The sequence below is a fragment of the Balaenoptera borealis genome (genome assembly GCF_965194805.1).
Source record: "Balaenoptera borealis genome assembly, chromosome: 1".
NCBI lineage: Eukaryota > Metazoa > Chordata > Mammalia > Artiodactyla > Balaenopteridae > Balaenoptera > Balaenoptera borealis.
Genome location: NC_138860.1, coordinates 16510618 through 16533472, shown reverse-complemented (window position 1 = coordinate 16533472; position 22855 = coordinate 16510618). Strand labels below are relative to the sequence as shown.

At 38.3% G+C, this 22855-nt stretch overlaps 2 protein-coding genes and 1 long non-coding RNA gene across 11 annotated transcripts in view; 1 reads left to right on the top strand and 2 right to left on the bottom strand.

The window, feature by feature from the left end:
* LOC309630682 overlaps positions 1 to 22855 on the bottom strand; it is a 440591-nt gene that overhangs the window by 84262 nt on the left and 333474 nt on the right. The window lies entirely within an intron of this gene.
* The window catches only part of LOC309630453 (uncharacterized protein), a 311054-nt gene that overhangs the window by 11447 nt on the left and 276752 nt on the right, over positions 1 to 22855 (bottom strand). For 4 of the 5 annotated variants that reach the window (XR_014245674.1, XR_014245675.1, XR_014245678.1 and 1 more), the window contains one exon: positions 6419 to 6500. The exons of the other annotated variant lie outside the window; for it this stretch is intronic. The gene's annotated coding sequence lies outside the window, so the exon portion shown is untranslated. Of the gene's footprint in view, positions 1 to 6418; positions 6501 to 22855 lie in introns of those variants that run through there. 5 annotated transcript variants of the gene reach the window in all.
* The window catches only part of GPATCH2 (G-patch domain containing 2), a 183718-nt gene that overhangs the window by 156117 nt on the left and 4746 nt on the right, over positions 1 to 22855 (top strand). For 4 of the 5 annotated variants that reach the window (XM_082394772.1, XM_082394776.1, XM_082394774.1 and 1 more), the window contains one exon: positions 6284 to 14312. The exons of the other annotated variant lie outside the window; for it this stretch is intronic. In XM_082394772.1, the coding sequence (XP_082250898.1) occupies positions 6284 to 6504 (221 nt within the window). In that variant the 3' untranslated portion in view covers positions 6505 to 14312. Of the gene's footprint in view, positions 1 to 6283; positions 14313 to 22855 lie in introns of those variants that run through there. 5 annotated transcript variants of the gene reach the window in all.

Genomic DNA, 22855 nt, shown 5'->3' with positions numbered 1-22855 from the left:
GCTTTCTATAGTTGGGGCGAGGGGAGCTACTCTTTGTTGCGGTGCGCGGGCTTCTCATTGTGGTGGCTTCTCTTGTTGCGGAGCACAGGCTCTAGGCGCGTGGGTTTCAGTAGCTGTGGCGCATGGGCTCAGTAGTTGTGGCTCGCGGGCTCTAGAGCACAGGCTCTGTAGTTGTGGCATGTGGGCTTAGTTGCTCCACGGCATGTGGGATCTTCCCGGACCAGGGATCAAACCAGTGTCCCCTTCATTGGCAGGTGGATTCTTAACCGCTGTGCCACCAGGGAAGTCCCCTATATTTTTTATTTTTATTTTCTTTTATCACTGGATCTGTATGACCACTGTAGATTATCTTATCTCTTCCAGGATTTTAAAACAGGCAGACTTTAGTTGGGGGCGGGGGTGATTGTTGTTATTCATTTTGAAACCAAGCTATATCTAAACATATTGCAAAAGCCTAGGAAGTATGTAACTCTCTCCCTCTTGGATATATGAACCACCTTTCAGTCATGTGTCTCAGTAGAGTCTTAAACAGCTCTCCATTGTCATATGATACAAGAAACACTTAAGAAGGTAAGCACACATGTTAGATAGAAAATAATTGCTGTTCCTGACAATATGAAAGACTAAATAATGAGAAAGTGCTCAAACCACAGAATACCTGGACATGCTGAATAATATGTGAAACCATCTCCTTTAGATGCATAGCTGAGACTGCAGGAAAGAAAGAGAGAAATGGTCCCAAGCACCCCCATGCCTATGCCAGTCTTGGAAGCCTTGAGGCTTTTTGGTTAGTGCCCTCATGGAAAGAGAGGCAAGCCAGGGAGCTGGTGTAAGGCTCCTTATCAAGCCAGAACGTCTGACAAGCTCTATCCTCAGGACAGGGCAGACTAGAAACAAAACTCACCCACAAGCACAGGAAAATTAAGAATCTGGTTTCCACCTAGGCTCCAAGTAGAAAACTCTCTGAAGATTTGTAACCAAGAGCCTACCTTCACATATGAGTTTCTAGTTTAAAATGACACCAAGCCAAAAATTAGCATAAAAACTGGTGTTTGAAGCAAGTGCAAAACCACTCTAGAGGTACACACCTTCAACCCCAAGTCTCAAGAACCACCACAGATGAAAACCTACTGAAGATGACCTCACAAACCAAAACTAAAAGAATTCATTATTAAAACAGATTCAAAGCGAAGAGGAATACCTGAAAAAAGAAAAGACAGATGTGATAAAGAACCAAGTAGAAATTTGAGATTATTTTATTTATTATGAAAATATCTTGAGAATTATAAACTCACTGGATGGGTTGAACAGCACATTAGATACAGCTGGGAAAAAAAAAAACGAGTTTTAAGAGCGATCTGAAGAAACTACGTAAAAGAAGCACAGAGGGATAAAAATATGGAAAATATAAAAGAATAGCCAAAGTACTTGAAGGAGCATGCAGTTCAGTATATGTCTAATACAATAGAACTTCCAGAAAAAGTAGAAAGAATAGGGAAGTGCACTATTCCAGGAGAATGTTGAAAGAATTCAATGAAAATGGCAGAATTTTTAAAAATGAAGAAAACTTGAATCTTCATGTTCAAAAAGTACAAGTCTATCGAGAAGTTGTAAATATAAATAGTCATACCTAGACACACTGTAATAAAACTTTAGAACACCAAAGACAAAGAGAAGAACTTAAGGGCAACCAAGGAGAAAAGATATAACCTACGTAGGAATGAAATTACACTGGCAACAAACTTAAAAAGAATGGAGCAATCAGAAAATTAGAGAATATTTTCAAAGTGTGAGATGAGATAACTGAATCATCATAGAGTTTTCTGTACAGTTAAATTATTTCCCAAGAGTGAGGATGAAATTAAGACATTTTCAGGTAAAGACCCATCATTACTAAATTTAATAACTCATGCAGAAGAAAATGGAATCCATGAAAAAAGAAAATAAAAATCAAGAAGGAGTTGGGAGCAAAGAAATTGTTAAACGTGCATAAAACTAAACTTACATTGAATGTATAAAAGTAATAATGATGATGGTGACAATGACCATAAAGAGGATTAATCTGGGTGTATAAAAGTAAGATGGAGCTAAAACTCTGGACAACAATAATATGTAAAATGTCAGGGAATAATGTCAGGTATGCATGTTAACGTTTAAAAGTAATCATTCAAAGAATAGAAATATAATATGTAATTTTCAAGCTGTATAAGCAAGCAATGGATGCCAGAAAGGAGGAAACAAAAATGTATAGAAAAAGCAAGGTAAATAGCATTCCATAATAGTGTAAAAATAATCCAAATATATCAGTAATCACAATAAATGTAAATGGAGTAAATGCATCAATTAAATTCAAGGATTATCATAATGAATAAAAGAACAAGATTCAGTATATGCTGTTTACAATAAATACAACTAAAACATAAATTGTCATTTAAATATCGGAAAAAGTTGAAACACTCTTCAAACAGACTTGCTATGCTAGTTTAGCAGTTTATTTCCAGGAGTTTGAAATTTATGGATATATTAAAATCTCAGTCATTTGGGAAAATGTGGCAGAAGAAATGACATAATAGAAACGAATGGTGATAGAATATTTTAAGATCAATGTTCAGTGAAAGGGTAACATTAAGACTCAGATGTCCTAAATTCAAGTTCTAACTGGGGCACTTTCTGACTAGTTGACTTTGGGCAGGTGCATTTCCTCTTTAAACCTCAGTTTCTTCTGTAAGTGGAGTCAATAATAACCTTTCAGGTTGCTACAGAAGATCAAAAGAAATGATGGCTACAGAAGCACTGGTAATCTCTAAGAGCTGCACCATTATATTTTAAGTTATCCAAGTATGTCAATGTGTGTACTATGCTGAATATTGTCCAAATGCAAATTGAGAGAAGTTAATATTGCAATTAACATGTAACCCAATTAATTTTCTTTAATGGTTTGGAACATCATCTCCACTAAAATTGTTTATTTGCCATTAATTCTCATAGGGAGGCAGTGTAGGTAATGGCAAGTGTGTAGGCTTTAAGAGTAAGCTTAACCGAAGTTTGAATCTTAGCTTAGGATGTGGTAATGGTCAAGTACTTCATCTCTCTGAGGCCCCTTATAATTCCCCCCTGCACAACTGTTATGAGGAATGGCGATAACGAATGTCACATGCCTAGCAATTAAACCACATGCCAGGTATGTAGTAAGTAGACCATAAATGGTCCTGATCATATTATAGCAACAAACATCCCTGTGTGCCTTCAGAACAATACAGTTTTATTTTAAGATTTCTTTAGTTCTCTGAAAACACTATTCTTTGATATACAATCATTCCATAAAAAATGTTTCTGTATAACCAAAACATCTATTAATAAAAACACTGCCTTCTCCAGACATGTCAATACTGACCATGTCTTTCACTCCCTACTATGCAAAGTTTTCATCACTTAAGAAAAAAAAAAAATCCGGCTTCCCTGGTGGCGCAGTGGTTAAGAATCTGCCTGCCAATGCAGGGGACACGGATTCGAGCCCTGGTCCAGGAAGATCCTACATGCCGCGGAGCAACTAAGCCTGTGCACCACAGCTACTGAGCCTGTGCTCTAGAGCCCACAAGCGAGAACTACAGAGCCCACGTGCCCCAGCTACTGAAGCCCACGCACCTAGAGCCCGTGCTCTGCAACAAGAGAAGCCACCGCAATGAGAAGCCCACGCACCACAACGAAGAGTAACCCCCGCTCGCCGCAACTAGAGAAAGCCCGCCTGCAGCAAGGAAGACCCAACGCAGCCAATTAATTAATTAATTAATTAAATTTTTTTAAAAAGAAAACAAACCAAGAAACTAGTTTTACATATCATTTTCTAAAAAGTGGCTTGTATTTTTAAGCAGTTATCTATTTGAACTGATTTTATTTAACAAAATTCCCATGAAAAATGTCTGAAATATTGCAGATAAAATGTAGAATGGTCTGAATTAGGCTTTCCTATGTTAAGAAATAATTAAAACATTTGACAAAAGGTAGTAACACCTACCACTTTCTCACATCCCAAACTGTGCTCAATGCTGTTTCTTTTCTTAACAGCAATCAAAAAACCCATGTCCCTAAATTAGTTACTGAGAACAGAGGACAGTATTATAAATTGCAATTCTAATAACGTCACATATAATAATAACAATAATCCTGCTCTTCAGCTGGCTAGTAAAGTAATGGGGAAAGAGGATGGATGGGAAGAAAGAATGAGCATAAGCCATTAAAAGCCTTCTGAAAGCAGGGTCGGGACTGAAGCAAGGCACTAGCTGTTATGTGGGAAGCAGCATGTGTCACCTCCCCTTCCACTGGCTGTTTATCCAACATCAATACAACACTTTAGGAGCCAAATTACTAAACAAGGTGCCAATTAGGCTTGCAGTCAGCTGGATAGATTAGCAGCTAAGAGAGACCGATACAAGATTTTCATCTCTTGAGCCAATTACACCAGTGAACTACCATCCACAGTACACTTTGGAAGATTTGAGGGGAAAGGACCGATTCAGCTGTAATAGATATAAGAGATCCAGCATCAAGGGGGCTGGGAGCAGGAGCTTGCGGAAGGGTTAGGAGGTTCTGTATTGCTAAAATTGCCCGAGCGGGAGGAGAGCCTCCCAGGAAAGGACTTAAAGGATTTAGCACTGCTAGGAACAAAAGAAAAGGAAATTATGGTTGTCGGATGCTGTGCTGAGTCTGAGCTGTTCCACTCCCATGTCTTAATCTCATAAAAGGAGGTTGAGCGACCAATAGCGAGTGGTTGAGCGACCACTGCGCCACCAGGGAAGCCCGGTTTTTTCTATTACGTGTTAAGATACTTGTTTCAATGAGCTAAGAACCAATTTGACAAATCCAAAACCAACTCATTATTGTGGTAACCCAGTTCTCACTCCCTATAATGAAGTCAGCAAATGGCAACAGTGTATTCTATTCTCAGTCAGAAAATGTACTGAAGATTGAGAATATCAAAATGTTTGGTAAAGGTCTTGCAAAAATCAACTGATGATTACTCTATAGTTTCAGTTATAAAACTCATCAGTTTCGGTTATAAAACTCATCTCTATTTGCAATTTCCTTCTGTAAGTTAGAATCACAAGGAACAACCCACTCACTATTCCCCAGAAAGCCAGATACAAATTACCAGATTAAATATACTGTTAGTTCAACTCTGACATTTCTTTTCTTTATTATTATTTTATTTTTTTACTGTGAGATACATATACCAGAGAATACATCGAAATGTGTAGATACAGTTTTAAAACACAATAATAAATTGGCCATTAGTGTAGCCATCACCCAGGTCAAGAAATAGAACTCTATGTGCTGCGGTCCCATAGATAATATTTTTTGTTATTATTACTGGTGCTTAAGGAGCCTTCTGTGCCTTGTATCACCATCCTAAACACAATCTTAGAGAAGGAGTAGGACAGAGAATCCCAATTTTGGGGGGGGGGGGGGTTGGTGAGGTGAGGTAGAAGGTGCCGTCATAATCCCAAATCAGGGAGGAAAGATGGATGATGATGGGAAAGGGTGCAGGGAGCACGTGGGTTGGTACCAAAGAGACATCTGACTCACAAGCCTTGGAGAGTAGTGAGTGATTTTGTCAACAACTGCTCATTTCAACCCTCAGACTGTCTAGGAAAACATAGCCCACATTTCAGAGCAGAAACATGCTGGACCCACGACTGAGCTGGTATGCCACAGGCATCCTGCAGACCTTTGGAAACGTCTTTATCCCTGGAGCCCTCAGGACGGAATGGTGGGCAAATACTATATCCCTCAAAGTTCTACAACAGACTTTTGGGAAAGCCCCGATATAGGAGACCATACTGAATATGTTCTCACTAAAACAAAGGTGGTTTTGGAATACTTTCACCCCTTTTCTTCCTACACAATCTCTAATGTTAGTTGCTTGATGATCACTTCTTTAATTGTCAAGGAAGAGTAACCACAAGATATGACCTGGTAGTTGAGTTTTGATGGCTTTGTGTTATGCCTGTTTTACAGATGAGAAGTCAGGAGCCCAAAGAGGTTAAATAACTTAATCAGCTACTAAGTGGTAGAGCTGAAACTAACCAAGGCCCTTTTTTCATTGATCCCTCTACTACAGCAAGCTCCTTATCCAAAGGTGAATCAACAACCCTCCTGGGTACCTGGTTGAAAGAAAAACTTAGGAAAATGTGGTTTTCTTAGCCTAAGAGGCTCTTCACTTTTGTTCATAAATAACAGTGGTTTTTGGGGTTTGTTTGTTTTTTTTGTCATTTTCTAATTTTAGGATTTGTAGGAGAAAACGCCCAGCCAATCCTAGAAAACAACATTGGAAATCGAATGCTCCAGAACATGGGCTGGACACCTGGGTCAGGTCTCGGACGAGATGGCAAGGGGATCGCTGAGCCGATTCAAGCCATGCAGAGGCCAAAAGGATTAGGACTTGGATTTCCTCTACCAAAAAGCATCCCCACAACCACTGCCTCCAATTCAGGAAAATCCGCCTAAGAAGAAAAGCAAAGAAGAGATGTTTTACCAGTTGTATTTGCTCTATGTATCCCATTGTTCTAAAATTACAACATAGCTTCTATTTTTGAAGCCGAAATCTAACATCAAAGCCTCAAACTTGTCACTCTAGCTTCCTAGCTGTGTACAGTTCTGCCACAGTGATAGAAATGGGATTCCATTGCAATTCATGGTGCTAAAGTAAAAACCTTTACCTTTTAAAAATTTTCAGCGATTTACATTCTAGGTGTAAAGAACAGCTCAATTTCTCTTATTTATTTTGATCTTGTATGTCAATAATTTCTGATGCTTTAGCTTGATTCATTCATGTGTGTGCTCAATGCCCTGGCAACTGAGCACGCCCACATGTTTCTAAAATGGGATTAGCCGGAAAGGATTGTGTTTCACATCAGCCCTGTCGGTTGTAACTGAAAACACCTATCATCACATCAGTGAAGTCCTAAGCACATCTTTGTTTGAAAGGCTGGCCAATTTCATATTCCTTGAATATGGCTTTTTAGTTAGGATTCTCTAACAGGGTGACACCCATTGTCTATCCTTGGACAGTGTAGTATGAAGTTCACAGTTGACAAACAGCAATTAATGTTTCCCTCTGACATGTCGGCAAAAATAAACCTCATCGTTGTGATCACCAGAGTGCCCTCAACATGACTTTAATGCAGATTTTATCAATTTTACCTCATTTAGAACATAAAATAATTATGGAAAGGAAAATATTTTTTAAATTCACCATGACTGAACTGTAAATTCCATTAATCTAGACTTCCTTCTACCTCTTTTCTTCCCAAAGGTTGATATTTTTTTAAGATCAACTCAACTGTAGTAAACTGATTTTAAATTTTAACCATCAGAGTAAGTTAGAATATCGACTCAATTTATTCGAAGATTTAAGTGGCTCTCCCAAGAATTCAGATTTCTGGCAATGGTCCAGCCCATATACAAGGTGAACAAAAAATGAATGGTACTGATTCACCCTTTCTAACATCTAAGCAGTTACGTTCAAACCAAGCAAAACAAGTCATTTTTACTTTGTGCCTCGTATTGTTATATGGGAATCATCTGCTTCCTAAGGTCAGAGATTCTAAATTGCTCTTAGTTTAGATATTGATTAGTTATCTTCATTATTAAGGACTAATAATAATATTCTCTTTATAATGGCCTTTGTTGGTTGAGTGAAGGCCAAGATAACTCACATGAATCACCCTTCTAATGTTTTTCTTTTTTTCAACCTTTGTTTTTCTAGAGTAGTTTTAGGTTCACAGCAAAATTACGGGGAATGTACAGAGATTTCTCACAAAGCCCCTGCTCCCACACATGCACAGCCTTCCCTGTTATCAACTTCCCTCACCAGAGTGGGACACTGTTACAATTGATGAACCTACATTGACACATCAAAATCATCCAAAGTCCACAGTTAGTATTACAGTTCACTCTTGGTATTGAACGTTCTATGGGCTTGGACAAACATATAATGACATGTCTGCACCATTATGGTATCATACAGAGTTGTGTTACTGTGATAAAATTCCTCTGGGCTCCTCTCTAATAGGCTTTTGGAAATTTGTCACTCCCCAAGAGTTTTTTAAAGGGGAGAGAGGAGCATGTGCATGTAATAGACCTGTCCCAGGTGGTCCCCTAAAGAAAACACTGCCAGTTCGGGAGAGGAAGTTCAGCCTGCTATTTGAAAGGCCTAACGGTTTGCCGGATTTCCTTTTAAGTACGCGTTCCTTTTACGAATGATCTTCTTTCCTAGGAGTATCGTGGTAAAAGGACAAGTTGGTTAGGGGACTATAGACTACCAGGTGAGTTGCTCTTATGCTCTTCTTAGGCTATCAGGTGAGCATTCTTATTGGATGAAGTAACCTTGTTGTGTGATTCTTTTCTACAAGTTTGTTACCTGGAAATTCGCCATTTTTAAAAAAAGGGTTTTGTTGACTACTCATTCTATCTATTATGTAAGGGGCAAAACTGTCTATATTCCAGTTTAAAACTTCTTTATGGTAGTATACAGTGCTCTAGGATCTGTTCGAAAGTTTCTTTTTGTTTGTTTGTTTGTTTAATTGCATTGCCTGAAGATCTTCTAAAATCCTAGAATTTTGAAAAGCCAAATGTGGAACCACTGATAACACACAATGAGATTATTGTGAGACTGATTGATCCTAAATTCCTAAGGACTTGACCGTTCTTTTTCACTTTACCATGTTCTAACCCTCACAGTGAAGAAGAACAGACCATATATACCAGCTGGCACGGGGGGAACTCCTTAGCTAAATATTGCAGCTGTATGAATAATTTTTCTTGTCCTCCTGGACAGGTACCAACCTTCCGAAGCAAACCTTCTCTAAGATATCACTGAGCTTGGGTGTTCTCTAACTCAGCCGCCCAAAACGATTCATCTTTATATTTTCCCCTGATAGAAGAAAGGTCTCAATCTTGACATTTAGTGCCCTCTCTGTGACTCACAGAGGATTTCAAACATCTCTTATCCTATGGAAGTGTTTAACTGTACAGAATACGTGAATCAGTACTCAAAGCAGAGAGGTGGCAACATCCCAAGCATCCCCCCTCTGCTCTCACACAGACATGCACCAGGAGCACATACATCCCTTCACCTTTCAGGGAAATTTAAGAAAAATCAAGGCACACCTGAAGTTCTGCTTGGACCTGAACTGAATCGGAGAAATAAACACAATTGAAAAATGCAATTTGTAATGTAAGTCGAATATCTTTTAAGATATGAAGTTCACTAATTTATGTTTTATAGAGAGTTATAGTTAATTTTTACTGGTTCCTATGCCCATAGAACCCAAAGCATCCAAAGGAATTCATCCTTTAGAATGTATCAATCATATCTCCTTAAAAAGGTGGTTAGATTTTTCTCTTCTTCATAAAGCCAGCTCTTCTACAGTATCTAAAGCCTCATATCAAATTAATTGCTTGTACTAAAAATTTTAGACAGTACATTGGTCTCTTCCACTACTAGCCAAATTATCCAGTCCCAGCAGTAGCCGAGAGAGAGTGAGTGTGGCTACATTAGCACTTCAACGTTTTGCCTTTATATACGTGTTATCCTTGATATTAACCAGATTGTGTGTTGGGGTCATTTCCTTCCTTCCTTCCTTCCCTCCTTCCCTCCTTTTTTCCTTCTTTCTCCCCAAATACAATTTTTAAGGCTATGTTCCCCCCTCAAATTTATTTGCTTTTATTTTTTAATTATATAGTACCCCTTTAAAAGAAAATCCGTTGCTAACTAAAATTTACCAATTAATTGGTCTCTGCATTTTAAAACATAGATTTTATAACACACACTGTTGCTATCAAACAGAAGTTAAGACAAGTAGGGTTAAAGATATGCCTAATGTATACATATAGGTATGTTTACAGGGCACATATGTGTGCCATATACAGACATGATGGCAAAATAATTGCGTTTTATTAATATTCTTATTTTAGCATTGTGAATTGATATTCTTGCAATTAATTGAACTGACAATTGCTTCTCTTCAATATATTTTCATTTTGAGCAGATATTTCATGAGAGAGAAAAATCACTGTTGACATGCCTTTTAAAACCATTTCCTCCTGTACTCTGTCTTTCTAAAAAAAAAAAAAAGCGACCTAAATTGGTATTGTAAAATGAAGTTGTTTAGCAAAGAATATTTTGGATTTTTTTTCTTTTAGTAGAAAGGTATATTAATAGTACAACAAAGAATGAAAGAATAAACACAATGTTTGAGAATGTTATTTATAAGCAGTCATTGTCTTTGTGCTTTAAATGTTTCCTTCTAAAAGTAATAAAAAATAGAGTTTAAAGGACTTTAATTTTTTTTTTTTAATTACTACCCATTGACAACATCAAACAGTGCAGTTAAATTCATTGTTAATCTTTAAACCCTGGGAAATGTCAACATTTTCCAAAAAATTTTAGAGAAAAACAATTGGTAAATATATTTGGTTTCATTTATTCACAGCTGATTGCGACCTGTTCTACTACATTTTCCTGGTTTTGTTTGTTTTCTCTGAAACTGGGCTAGACTAACCGGCTTAGGGTCTCTTTCCACTCAGAGATTATGATTCTAAAGTAGCGAGTGCAAATTCTCTCTGACACTTGAAATATCCATCAGGACCATATGTGTTACAGTCCCTCCATTTCCTTCTGGGAAATTGTACCTCTCAGAAACCTGTCTGGATTTTTAAAATATTTTACAATACTCATTAAAACGTTGAGTTCTGTTGGCTGTAGGAAAGCATCTCACTATGTTGATAAAATTTTCTTTTCTCCCAAAAAACTGAGTTGTGAGTTGCTAGAGTATGTGGATTTTTTTTTTAATCCAATAGGTATTAAATACTCATTTATTTAACAGGCTTGCAGTAATATATACTCAACTGACAAGTGGACCATGAAGGCTCCTTCTGCTGGGTTCCTACTAGGCAAAGACTCATTACTTTACACACCTGACATTTTAAGTAGATCCAGATTTGGCTCTAGCGAGTCAGTGCCATTAACTACCAGGAGTATGATCTACTATTGCCACTTTTGGTCTTATCTGTACATTAGAGTCGTCTTCTGTCTTTGAATTGTCAGAGAGTTTAAATCATTCTCAGATTCACCGACCTCATTCCTGTTGCAGTGTCAGAATGTCCCGTGTTTACTCTTTAGTCTTTCGAGGATGAAGTTAGGTAACAATTGAAGGCAATTTTTGTGTTTCTTTAGTTGTTTTTTTTCTTTAGCTTGAATACTCAAAATAAATTACTAGCATTTTAAATCTGTGTATAATACTTGATGTTTCAGCTCTAAGATGGTAAAGACAAGACTGTATTATGATAGCATCCCAAGCAAAAAGAACAATCAAACCTATTTTCTACCTGTTTTCATCTTCCTATTAAATTTCAAGGAAATGTTTATTTCTTCCTAAAGGCAGCATTCTTTAATAAAAGCAGAAAGGATGAGAAATAGTATACGAGCTCATTATATACTTAAAATAGTATGTGAGTTCATTATATACTTAATACATATATATTTTATATATATAAGTATGTATATATATATACTTATATATACGAATTCTTATATCGCTTATTGAAGTGAATTTCTTCAAACGCCAGAATTTCATAGTTTTGATGAGCAAATGAGTTGGGGAGGTGGGCGTGGAATTAAGTTTCCATTAGATACCTGTGTGGCTAATCTAATTCTAAAGTTCTTTCTTGATGGCTATAATTGATTATGGAAACTATAGATAATCCACGCTGCATGTAGGAGGTACAGAGTTTACAAAACAATTGTTTAAGTGCATGTGAAAAACTTTACAGCGCACATTAAAATTGTGAAATTTCAAGTACAAAACCACAATATTTGTAAAACAACCACCATCGTGTCTGTAGGCTCTCAGCAGTCAGCAGTGTGGTCCGGAATCTATAAGGCTTGGTTCTTGCCCCTCCCGCATCTTTATACACCTCACCTTTAATTGCATCACTCCTGATTTCTTTCCACACATGTTCGTCTACTTCCCCTATTTTATTATCACGGGACAGCCTTCCAAAACGAGGCAACAATCGCGAGCACACAGGAAACCCACGTGATTTGACTCCTGTCCCGTTGTGTTTCTCCATTATGTCCCTTAACAACTCAGCTAGAAACAAGCAGCAAATTCTTTTTCCCCGCTCACTGAGTAATTGTCTGCGCGCCGCAGTGACAGATGTGCAATATAGCAGCTTCTTCAGGAAAAAATTAACAGTTTGTCCAGCATGTCAGCTCGCTCTTTTTAGTGCGTGGGAGGTCTTGGCCCCATTATGGATGATTTAGAAATTGAGGCAAGCAAAAACCAGCTGCCTGCGCTGAAAGCCTTGGTTAGTCTCCCTCATCTGCATTCCAGGACTCACTTACATCTAGAAATTGGTGGAGCCCCTCTGGCCACGCGAAGAGGATGGGCTGACAATGCCTTGATTTGTTGAGAGAGAGAATAAATGGGTTTTTCAGAAGATGAGGAAATATCACCATTACTGGCCAATTTACAGCATTTTATCTGTTCTTCAAACATGTCACTTTTGTTATTGTTGCATGGTAATTACATAGTGAAACGGAAAGAAAACAAATTCAGGTTACGTCTTCAGATGGATTGCAAAATCAAATAATCCTGATAAATGCCCATTTATGATACACATGGATGAAAGGTTCATTTTAATTTTGAATGGCTGGCTCAGCCATAAATAGGATATAGGATTAAATTCCAGAGAATCTGATTACATAAAAGCAAACAGTCTTTCTCTTCACTTTTTTCAGATCCAGGAAATTCAGGTTGACACCGTGAGGCATATTCACAAACAGGATTGTCCTGAGACAATACAAAAAGTAAATTCAGAATTACCTTCTGAAAAGGATGGGAACTGGAGAGTTACCTTGTTCTAGAGATTTGTCAGTCCTGAAGCCTTCTCAAGAAGCAAGCGGGCCTAGGCTGAAAATATTTCCAGTTTGGAGGAAGAGCCTTACATTTTGAACTTTACTTTAGATACTAGAAATCCAATGCTTTTTTCCTGTGTTCCTCTTTCTAAGGTTATTTCTCCCCCCCCATCCCCAGACCCTTTTATTATAAAGGAATGTTGCCTGTAGACGTTTAGCTGAGCGCACCGGTAATGAAGTGCGTGGAGAGGAAAAGGAACAAGGGGCCGCACCCCAGGGCTGCTACTTAAAATGTCAGGTATAGAAAGTAATGGGTTTTCGCTTAGTAGAAACTCAGCAGAAGGAGGCTTCATGGTCCGCTTATCACGTGAGTATATATTACCGTAAATCTGTTAAATAAGTGTTTACTATCTACTGGCTCCTAAGTTTGCTGTGGCAGGGACAGAGAGATAGAAGAAGCACACCAGCACTTAACTGCCTTGGCCCGGGGTGAGACGTGTCACTGTTCAGGATCCATTGGCCAGATTAGGTCACACGGGCCCAACTGGATTTCAGGGAAGCTGCTGGAAGTAGGGAAGCATGTGGATGTTTGTGAGCACTAGTTCTGCCATAGTTATTTATGCTACGGTTATACTATTTTTACATAATCTCAGTATGACACGTCCAGACCGTTAAATATCAAAGCAACATCTACCATATTTCATTGAGTCTAAGATGCCATCAAGTTTAAGAGGAACCTTAATTTTCTGTATCATTAAGAAAGAAGAAAAAAAGCACTGGCAAGCTATGATCCTCTACCCCTGGCAAGATGCCTCCATCCCAATTTCAGAAATACTAAAATGTGAAAAAAATGATAAAAATATGTTTATAAGTATTAAATGACTTGTGCCAAGAAAAAAAATCTAAGGAATGCCAGGGAGGGGCTGCATGAAGTGGTGGGATTGGAGCTGCTCCTTGAAGAATGATAGGGTTTGACTAGAAACAAGGAGGGTTCATTTTTACCCATAGCTGCTTCTGTTATGTTGACATTATATGACATAAAAGGCTCAGGCATTGGAATTATTCCAAACTAGATTCAGTGCCCAGCCTTAATGCCGTCTGTATTTTTTGAGGCTAATCTCACAAGTTTCACCCTTTTTTGCTGAAGTAAGAAATAATAATAGCTACCACATTGAGTTATGAGGGTTAAATGTAATAATGCACACAATACACCCTAGCAGTGTCTGGCAAATAGTAGGTGCTCTAAATTAGGTACCGTTTCTTCTCTAGTTTCTAATAAAGTGATAAATTGTCCTTGTTTGTTTGCTCTTCTGGTTGAGGGGAGAAGGTCAGAAGTGTTATTGTATTTTTACTTTGCTAACAGTTCCCAATAAAGACAAGTGATATTAAACAATCTTCCTGATTTCATAACCATTGATGGGCATACTCTTAATAATAAACTTCTGCTACGACTCCAACTAATAAGTTTTTTAAAAATCCATTCGACTAGAACCTAGAAACAATAAAAATACAGAATTTAACTACCACCTGCCCTCAATAATTTCTTACCAGCTGACTGAAAATCATCCAGGAACCATTGGCCATGCCCATCAAGGCCTTTGGAACCTACCATGGCTCTAGTATATGCTACTGATCTCACAAAACTGGGAGATACAGACCCCAGTGAGAGGGACGTTGGCCCAGGAGTAATACCAATGCTATGACAAATGCCTTAGATCTCTTGCTTGAGATGCTTGACTTGAAATCCTGTCTTTTCACAGAATCTTTTTAAGACTATGTTCTAAAACAGTGCCAAACTTCAGAGTGCATAGGAATCACCAGGAAAGGACTTTAAAAAGGTGAGATTCTCAAACTCCACTCTCAGAAAGATACCTGAGGATGAGTACGCAGTTGAGAAAGACTGTCCTAGAAGAACCAGACTAGGTAATCTCCAAACCTTTGCCCGCATCCAAGCCCAACCTTCTGTGGTGGACCCTACTGGCTCATCTGCCCCAGCTCTCTTCTCCTGGTAAATGTTCTCAACATCCCCACCCTCCCACCCTCTCCCTAAGACAATTCCCAGGAATTTGGAATTAGAACTAATAGATTTCATTCTGGACTTGGTATAACTGGTCTCTTGAATGAAGAAGCCATTGGTCTGGGCAGCAGAGGAAGTCAGCATGTAAATGAGGTAAAGAATGGAGCAGAGGAGCAGAGAATGAAGATGGAAAGAAAACTGTCTAGGTTTCCCACAGCCCTGGATCCTGGTTTCAGCTTCCTAGATGTTCTCTCCAAAAAAGACCAGAGGACCATTACTGGGGAGGTGGAGAAAGCAACACTTTTCTGTAGGAGAATGTGACATCTCTTTGCATGGAACAAGCCTCTTACGTTATTGGGCAGGATGCTTACCACATGGGTCTAAACATCTTATGAGCAAACATATAAATCAGAGGGCGGATCATTCACATTACACAAAGCTTTTTCATGTTGTAAAAGAGCACAGGGTCCCTTTAGGTAGCATTTTCTCAAGTGCTTATTTACAGATCATTAAATACTTAACAGAGGGAAAAAGTAAAAGCTGAGGTGCTTAAGCCAGTGTTTATTAAATAGCCATCATAGATTCAGATAAAGCAAATCTGAAATCATAATGACAGTTAATTGTCCAGTTTTTAGATTTTTGTATTAGGAGACAGGAGCTAAAATAACAGCCTGTCCAGCTTAATACAGGACCCCTGTGCATTCGACCATGGTTGTAATTCTTTTCTGTGGGCTTATCCCCAGTCCCATAAGACACTCCTTTATCTTATAATAAATGTTCTCTTTTTGTACAAGTTAAGCTTTCTGTTATTTCCAAATAGTACCAGTTTTCTGCAGGATATTGGCTAAAATGTAAATGTATTATAAAACACTGAAAAGTACTACCATAACTTGACCAACTGAATTTTCTCTGATTGTGCAATTATCTAAAAATTTATAGTTTTAGAGGAACTATTACACCTTATAATGCTTTAATAAAGTTCCATCTTGTGGCAATGGAGTATTCTAAATGACTTGGCCTCATTTTTCTTTTTTTTTCTTTTTTTTTTTTTTTTAATTGAGCCCAACTCTACCAAATTCTAACCCAGTAATTCCTATCAATAAAGGAGGCCCATTACTTCAAGGGACTCTCATAAGACTGGAGAAGAATTCTGAATATTACTTTACTTTTCAAATATGTTAATGAATATATAACATATGATATTTCTCTCCGAGCTGTTTTACAATTTCTATGTGTCACAGAGTAGAGGAGAGCATGGCAAATCTGTAAATTATGATGTCACTTCCTTCAATCTTTGTATCGCATCTTATAGCTGCTTGCTTATCACACTCTCAGGCTACAGAGTTCTGCTGTTGGTTCCTGGGGGGACGTGGCTGTCGCTGCTAAGATGGTTCCCTTGGAATCAGCAGCTGCCCTGTTCTAGGCTATCAGACAGGAGTTCCAGACCCTCCTCTATAGGAAGGAAGCATCTAAAAAAAAAACAACAACAGGAAAAAGGCAGAGAACAGAGAGCAACCCTTTAGTCCTGGTGGTTTGCTTGCCTCTTATATCTGGGACACAGAAGTAGGGAATACAGCAGAAGCAGTGCTGGACCAGGAGTTAGAAGACTTGGATTCAAATTTGGTCCATCCATTACTGGTTCAAGACACTCACCTAACTGCTTTGGATTTTGTATCCAGATTTATAAAAAGAAGTGGTTATTTGGGAAAAGGAGTTGATGTTTCTGAGTGCCTACTCTGTGCTGGGGATTTCTCACGAAGTTTTCCTGAGAACTTCCCAGAAAGGTATCAATACCTCTGTTGGTCCTTCTCAGTTATAAAGATTAGATGACAATCAACTTCGAGAATGCATACTAATGGGGAAAAAAAAATCACCCCTAAAACAGCAGCAAGTCCAAATTAGCTAATACTTAAGGACATGCAATATTATCGCTTATAGGTAAATTACAATTTAAGTTAACATTGAATAAAATTTTACTTAAAAGAATTAATATTCAAACCAGCGTTTAAATGCAAACAGCGTTTGTATTGTATCAAGTTTTGAAATCTTTTATTTTCCTTAAGTACTTTATTTTCCCTTTAACTTCTTTCTGCTGTTAATTTACTTGATAAAAGTATCATAATAATGCACAGGCATACTTGCCCCCCCTAAGTCTCAATAACCACAAAGTCAAATTCTGCGTGGTCCATATAAGTAACATTTGACATCTCCTGGTACATGTCTCGTGACATGTCAGGCTCCTAATCATAGATACAGGATAACACTAACTTGACAACATGACCTTGGACAACAGATTATGCATGATTTCCCAGAACAATGAAGAAGAAAGTGATGTTTTTCTTTTAAAGAACTGGGGTTCAGTGTAGTGACCTTAACTCCATATACAGTTTGAAGAATTGGAACAGGTTGAGAAAAATTCGAGACAAATTATTAAAGGCTGAAGGGACTGACTTTAAGAAAAATATAAGCAAGGAATAATGGAGAGTTTGCTGAATAATGACCACAGAGGGGGGTCTAATCATCTCAAAAATATTCTAAAGACACAAACATCCAGAAGAAATAGAATGATTTCAAGAATTACCCTGTAGTTCTAGAATGGGAAAAGTATGGTTTGGTTGGTTTTGAATTTTTTTAAAAAGGAAAATGGTACTTGAGTAAAAGGAAACAGAAAGGCATCTGTTTTAATGGAAAACAGTAAACTAATCAAAGGAAGAACTCTTAGGAAATCTCAGTCTGAATTAATTGAAGTCCTTTGTGAATCTGTCGAAGACTACAACTCAGTCCAGCTTGTGGGTGATGGGCAGTAATATTCGAACACACCCGAGAATCTAATCTCTCTCCACTTTCAAACCACGTTGACAGGAGGTGGGACCAGGACAGGGTTTTGGTGCATCTTCACACTGGGCACTGGCCTTGTGTCCACTCTTGTTGATGAATAGCACAGGGTTGGGCTGTGACCGTTTCTGGGTCTATTCTTTAATCTGACTTTTGCAGCTGTGAAAATAACCAAAGTACCTCACAGGTCATTAGGCTAGGTAAACTACTCGTTACAGAGTGAAATGAGACCAATGACAGTCATATTCTGCCAAGGCAGACTGTGTCTACTTCCTACCATCTAATTATATGCCCCTTGCTAAGTATTTATGGAGCATCTACCATATGCTTATCACTGAGCTGGGTACTGTGAAGACTCATAAGAATTTCATAGTGTATTCACCAGCCACAAGGGACTTGTAATCTTTTTTGGAGAAATCCAACAAATATTCAGAAATTATATTTAAATATTTCATAATAAGACTGGCACAGGCACTGGACAATGAGAGTGGATACCCATGTGATCTGAATGGATGCCAGCTATAAATATTGTTATAGTGTAATAGTGCATGTTGGTAAATACCAGCCCTACTTACACATGTTTGTTTTTTTTTTTAAGTTGGAGGGAAAAAAACCCACTATGTCTAAAATACTGTATTGGGATGTGGAGAAAAGGAAACCCTCCTACACTGTTGGTGGGAACGTAAATTGGTGCAGCCACTATGGAGAACAGTATGGAGGTTCCTTCAAAAACTAAAAATAGAATTACCACATAACCCGGCAATCCCACTCCTGGACATATATCAGAGAAAACTCGTATTTGAAAAGACACATGCACCCCAAAGTTCACAGCAGCACTATTTACAATAGCCAAGACATGGAAGCAATCTAAATATCCATCAACAGACAAATGGATAAAGAAGATATTATATATATTATATATATAAGCATATATATAATATATATAGACACACAATGGAATATTACTCAGTCATAAAAAAGAATGAAATGCCACTTGCAGCAACATGGATGCAACTAGAGATTATCATACTAAGTGAAGTAAGTCAAAGACAAATATATGATACCACTTATATGTGAAACCTAAAAAAAAATGGTACAAATGAACTTATTTACAAAACAGAAATAGACTCACAGACATAGAGAACAAATTATGGTTACAACAGGGGAAAGGAGAAGAGGGATAAATTGGGAATTTGGGATTAACAGATACACACTACTGTATATAAAATGTAAACAACAAGGACCTACTGTATAGCACAGGGAACTATACTCAATAGCTTATAAAAACCTATAAGGGAAAAGAATAGATGTGTGTGTGTGTGTGTGTGTAAAACTGAATCACTTTGCTGTACACCAGAATCATTGTAAATCAACTATACTTCAAGTGAAAAAAAAATTATATTGAATACAATCAAATGCCAATGTATATAATGGAACATAAATGTTGTATGTGCTGCCTTTCCCTGTCCATGGCAGACATCATCAATCCATAACTGTGCTCTTTCATGATGAAACCAGGTGCAGAGTCCTTGGCAATGAAAGGCCATGAAAGTTAACTCTTGTACTGAAATCCATTTACAATTCCTTATAGACACCATATGTGTTGGTCACAGAAGGGGGATAATATCAAGATACCCAATTACACAGATCTCTCCAATGATACTTTCTTGATTCTTTTCAGGAATCTCTTCTTGTTTATCTCTCTCTTTTTTTTAAATTTATTTATTTCATGTATTTTATTTTTGGCTGCATTGGGTGTTTGTTGCTGTGCACGGGCTTTCTCTAGTTGTGGTGAGCAGGGGCTACTCTTTGTTGCGGTGCGCGGGCTTCTCATTGCGGTGGCTTCTCTTGTTGTGGAGCACAGGCTCTAGGTGTGCGGGCTTCAGTAGTTGTGGCACGTGGGCTCAACAGTTGTGGCTCGCGGGCTCTAAAGCGCAGGCTCAGTAGTTGCGGCACATGGGCTCAGTATTTGTGGCTCGCGGGGTTTAGAGTGCAGGCTCAGTAGTTGTGGCACACAGGCTTAGTTGCTCCACAGCATGTGGGATCTTCCCAGATCAGGGCTCGAACCCGTGTCCCCTGCATTGGCAGGCGGATTCTTAACCACTGCACCACCAGGGAAGTCCTCTTCTTGCTTATCTCTTAATCAAATGAATCTTCTTCTTTCAAATGTTCACATACCAGTTTGTCCCACTCCCATTCCTTTGCTTATGGCCTTCCTTTTGTCTGGCTAAAAAGATTCCTCAGTAATCTGTGTCCAATTAGAATCAGGTTAAATTTCATCTCTTTCCGCCAGTCTTACCCTTATAACATTTTTATGCACCTTTTCTAAGCACTCGATACCTATCCTGGCAAAGGATATTTTTAACTAATATTTTTAACTTTCTTTAGGTAGGGATCACTTTTTAATCATTCTCCCATCATTTTCTCTATATCTATCTTAGCTTCCTATTTTTTTTTAAGCTCCTCAGTACAAAACTGTATATCCACTGCTAGTTACACCACATACAATGATAACTGATCCATATTTGAAATTTGACTGAATAAATAAATGAATAAATGAAAAAAAGAAAGTCTACAGGCCCAAAGGCTCTATGCAAAAGTTAGGGATGTTTAAAATTGCTTCAAATTTTTGAGAATGCCAAAATCAGAATAGCTGTTTGCCCAGTTTTCCTTAAAGGAAAATACTTTTTCAAGCAAATGCAAGAGAAATGACTGTCCATATTTCACACAGGACCGCCTCCGGCCAATTTTCTTAACTACGAGGAAAAGTTCACAGAAATCTGTAAGGAAAATGTCTGCCAGAGGTGACAAGAAGGCATTAACTCACATTCCCTCCAGTGAGTGTAATCTCTTAGGCCAGCTGGCATTTTACAAACGTTTACCTGGTGTCAAGCCTGCTGGTAACTGTGTTATTCTGATTTAGAAAGAAAGGATTGACTCAGAGGTGTCTATGAAATCATTCTGCAGGATGGTAAATCCCAAGTTTAACACCGGAATAAGAGGTGAACCGTTAGCTCCGCTGCCGTTCGGACCTGTGCTTAACTAGATCTTCGGGCTGTCGGTGTGGCCTCTGGAAGAGGTTACCCGGCAGCAAACTCACTCTCTGCTTGATGCCTGCGGAGGATGCCCCGATCAGGGGCCCTGTGTGAATCAATGGTCCTTAAGTCCACAAAGTGGTTTTTGAAATCTGAATAAGAGCTCAGCTATCATCTACAAAATTGTGGCTCGATGAGCAGAAATTATGAAGAGATCCTGTTTTCCACTTTGTTTTATTGGCAAGCATCCTTAGTGAAACTGACTGTTTCCATAATAAGCTGTCATCAGGTACAATTGTTTTGGACTACGGTCTCCGTGTTTGATTGCAGGGTCTGCCGGCTTCAGACAGTAGGAATGCAATGCTTAAGCTTCTTCACTTATTGCCTGCTGGTGTACAAATATAGGATTTGGCAATTTCACCTAAAGCCTTAGTCTCTCCCGCTATGTACACCCGCTCTGGGAGGTACTGAGGATCCAACTTTCCCCAGGCTCTGAGACAAGAAGAGGCCCATAAAGCTGAAATCAGAGCCAAGGTGTGGGTCTGCCTCATGCATAATCAACCCACAAAATACAGTCTGATGGACCCCTTGCTACAGTTGAACTTTGGACCCCCCACCACTGAAATAAAAATAAATAAAAACAGCCAAATCCTCATAAATGCTGAAAAGAAGCAGCTGGTAGCCAAAAGACCACTTTAATAATAGGAATAAAAATAAAACCAAAGCTGAGTACAAAAAGGCTTATATCGGTTTGGGAAAAAAAAAAAGAATTAATGTAAGGAAGAGGATCAAAGCCACTTCCGTATCACACTCTTCCCTGTAGCAGAGGAAGGCAGGAGAAAAGAGGAAATTTCAGAATCAGAAACCCTTCTGACACTCCCCAGATATTAGCGCACAATGTATTTTAAAAATCCCTCTGTTAACATACTCTGCCGGGATAGGTATCGAGTTATTTCAATTTCCTCTGGCAGTAGAAGAATCTCTATATAACAAAAATGTTGATGGAACAGAGTTCTTTGTATGGGGGCATCCGTACTGACCCTACTTAGCAGCTGAATCCTCATTGAATTTTGTTACCAAGAAAGCTTTGCTTTGCTATTAACTGTATTGCCAGGCCCTTTATAATTTAGCAACCTGTCTATTTAGTGAGGCTAGGGTCACTTTATGCAATTTTGATTAATTATGACAGGATTTGAATACATGTGTGATGTAAACAATGATTGATAAAATTTGGTATGCTTATAAAACTGTGTGTGCAACATTTGGGGCCATATGCATCAGTGTAAAACCTGCCAATGTTTGGAAATTTTGAGAGAAGTCAGATAACTTTGTTTTCTTTCTGCCCTCACATGACGTTCAAACTTATAAGAAAAGATAAGAGCAAGATTTTGAGATGCAGCATGATATACTAGGAAAAGCAGCCATTCATGATCAAAGTCCTGGCCTCAGCACACACTGGGTTGTCTTGGGAAGCCTGAATCTTTCGAAGCTTCGATTTTCTTTTTTCTGGTCCCACTTTCCCAGTGGATTGTAAGGAAGACCAAATGAAATAACATCACCTAAAAACATAATGCTATGTAACTCTACAGAAGAGTGTATGCCAAGTACCCCAAAATTTTATATAAAGTTATAGATGTTCAAAAATTAAAGATACATGTTTACCAAGGTGTTGAAAGCAGGTTAGTATTTCTGCTGAACCTGAAAGAAAATTAAGCCTTCCATACACCGAGATGGAAGTAGATAGTGTAGGTGGAGGGAACAGAGGGTAAATAGAGATGGGAAACTGTGTGTATGACTTGTTCAAAATCCAGAAAGTGGTCTCACTTGTAGAGAGCATGGGATATACAGTATGAAGAAAATTGTTGTTTTGCGTGTCTATATTTTCAATGGCAAAATTTCCTATCCTTTCATTTCAACTGTTAGTTACAGCAATACCAACAACTCAGATACCACATGGCACATCTAAATGGGTAAATATTTACAGCTCGATCTGTATTTTGGCTTTTTTACACAATAGTCCCCTCTGTAAATTGTGTTAACATCAACCAT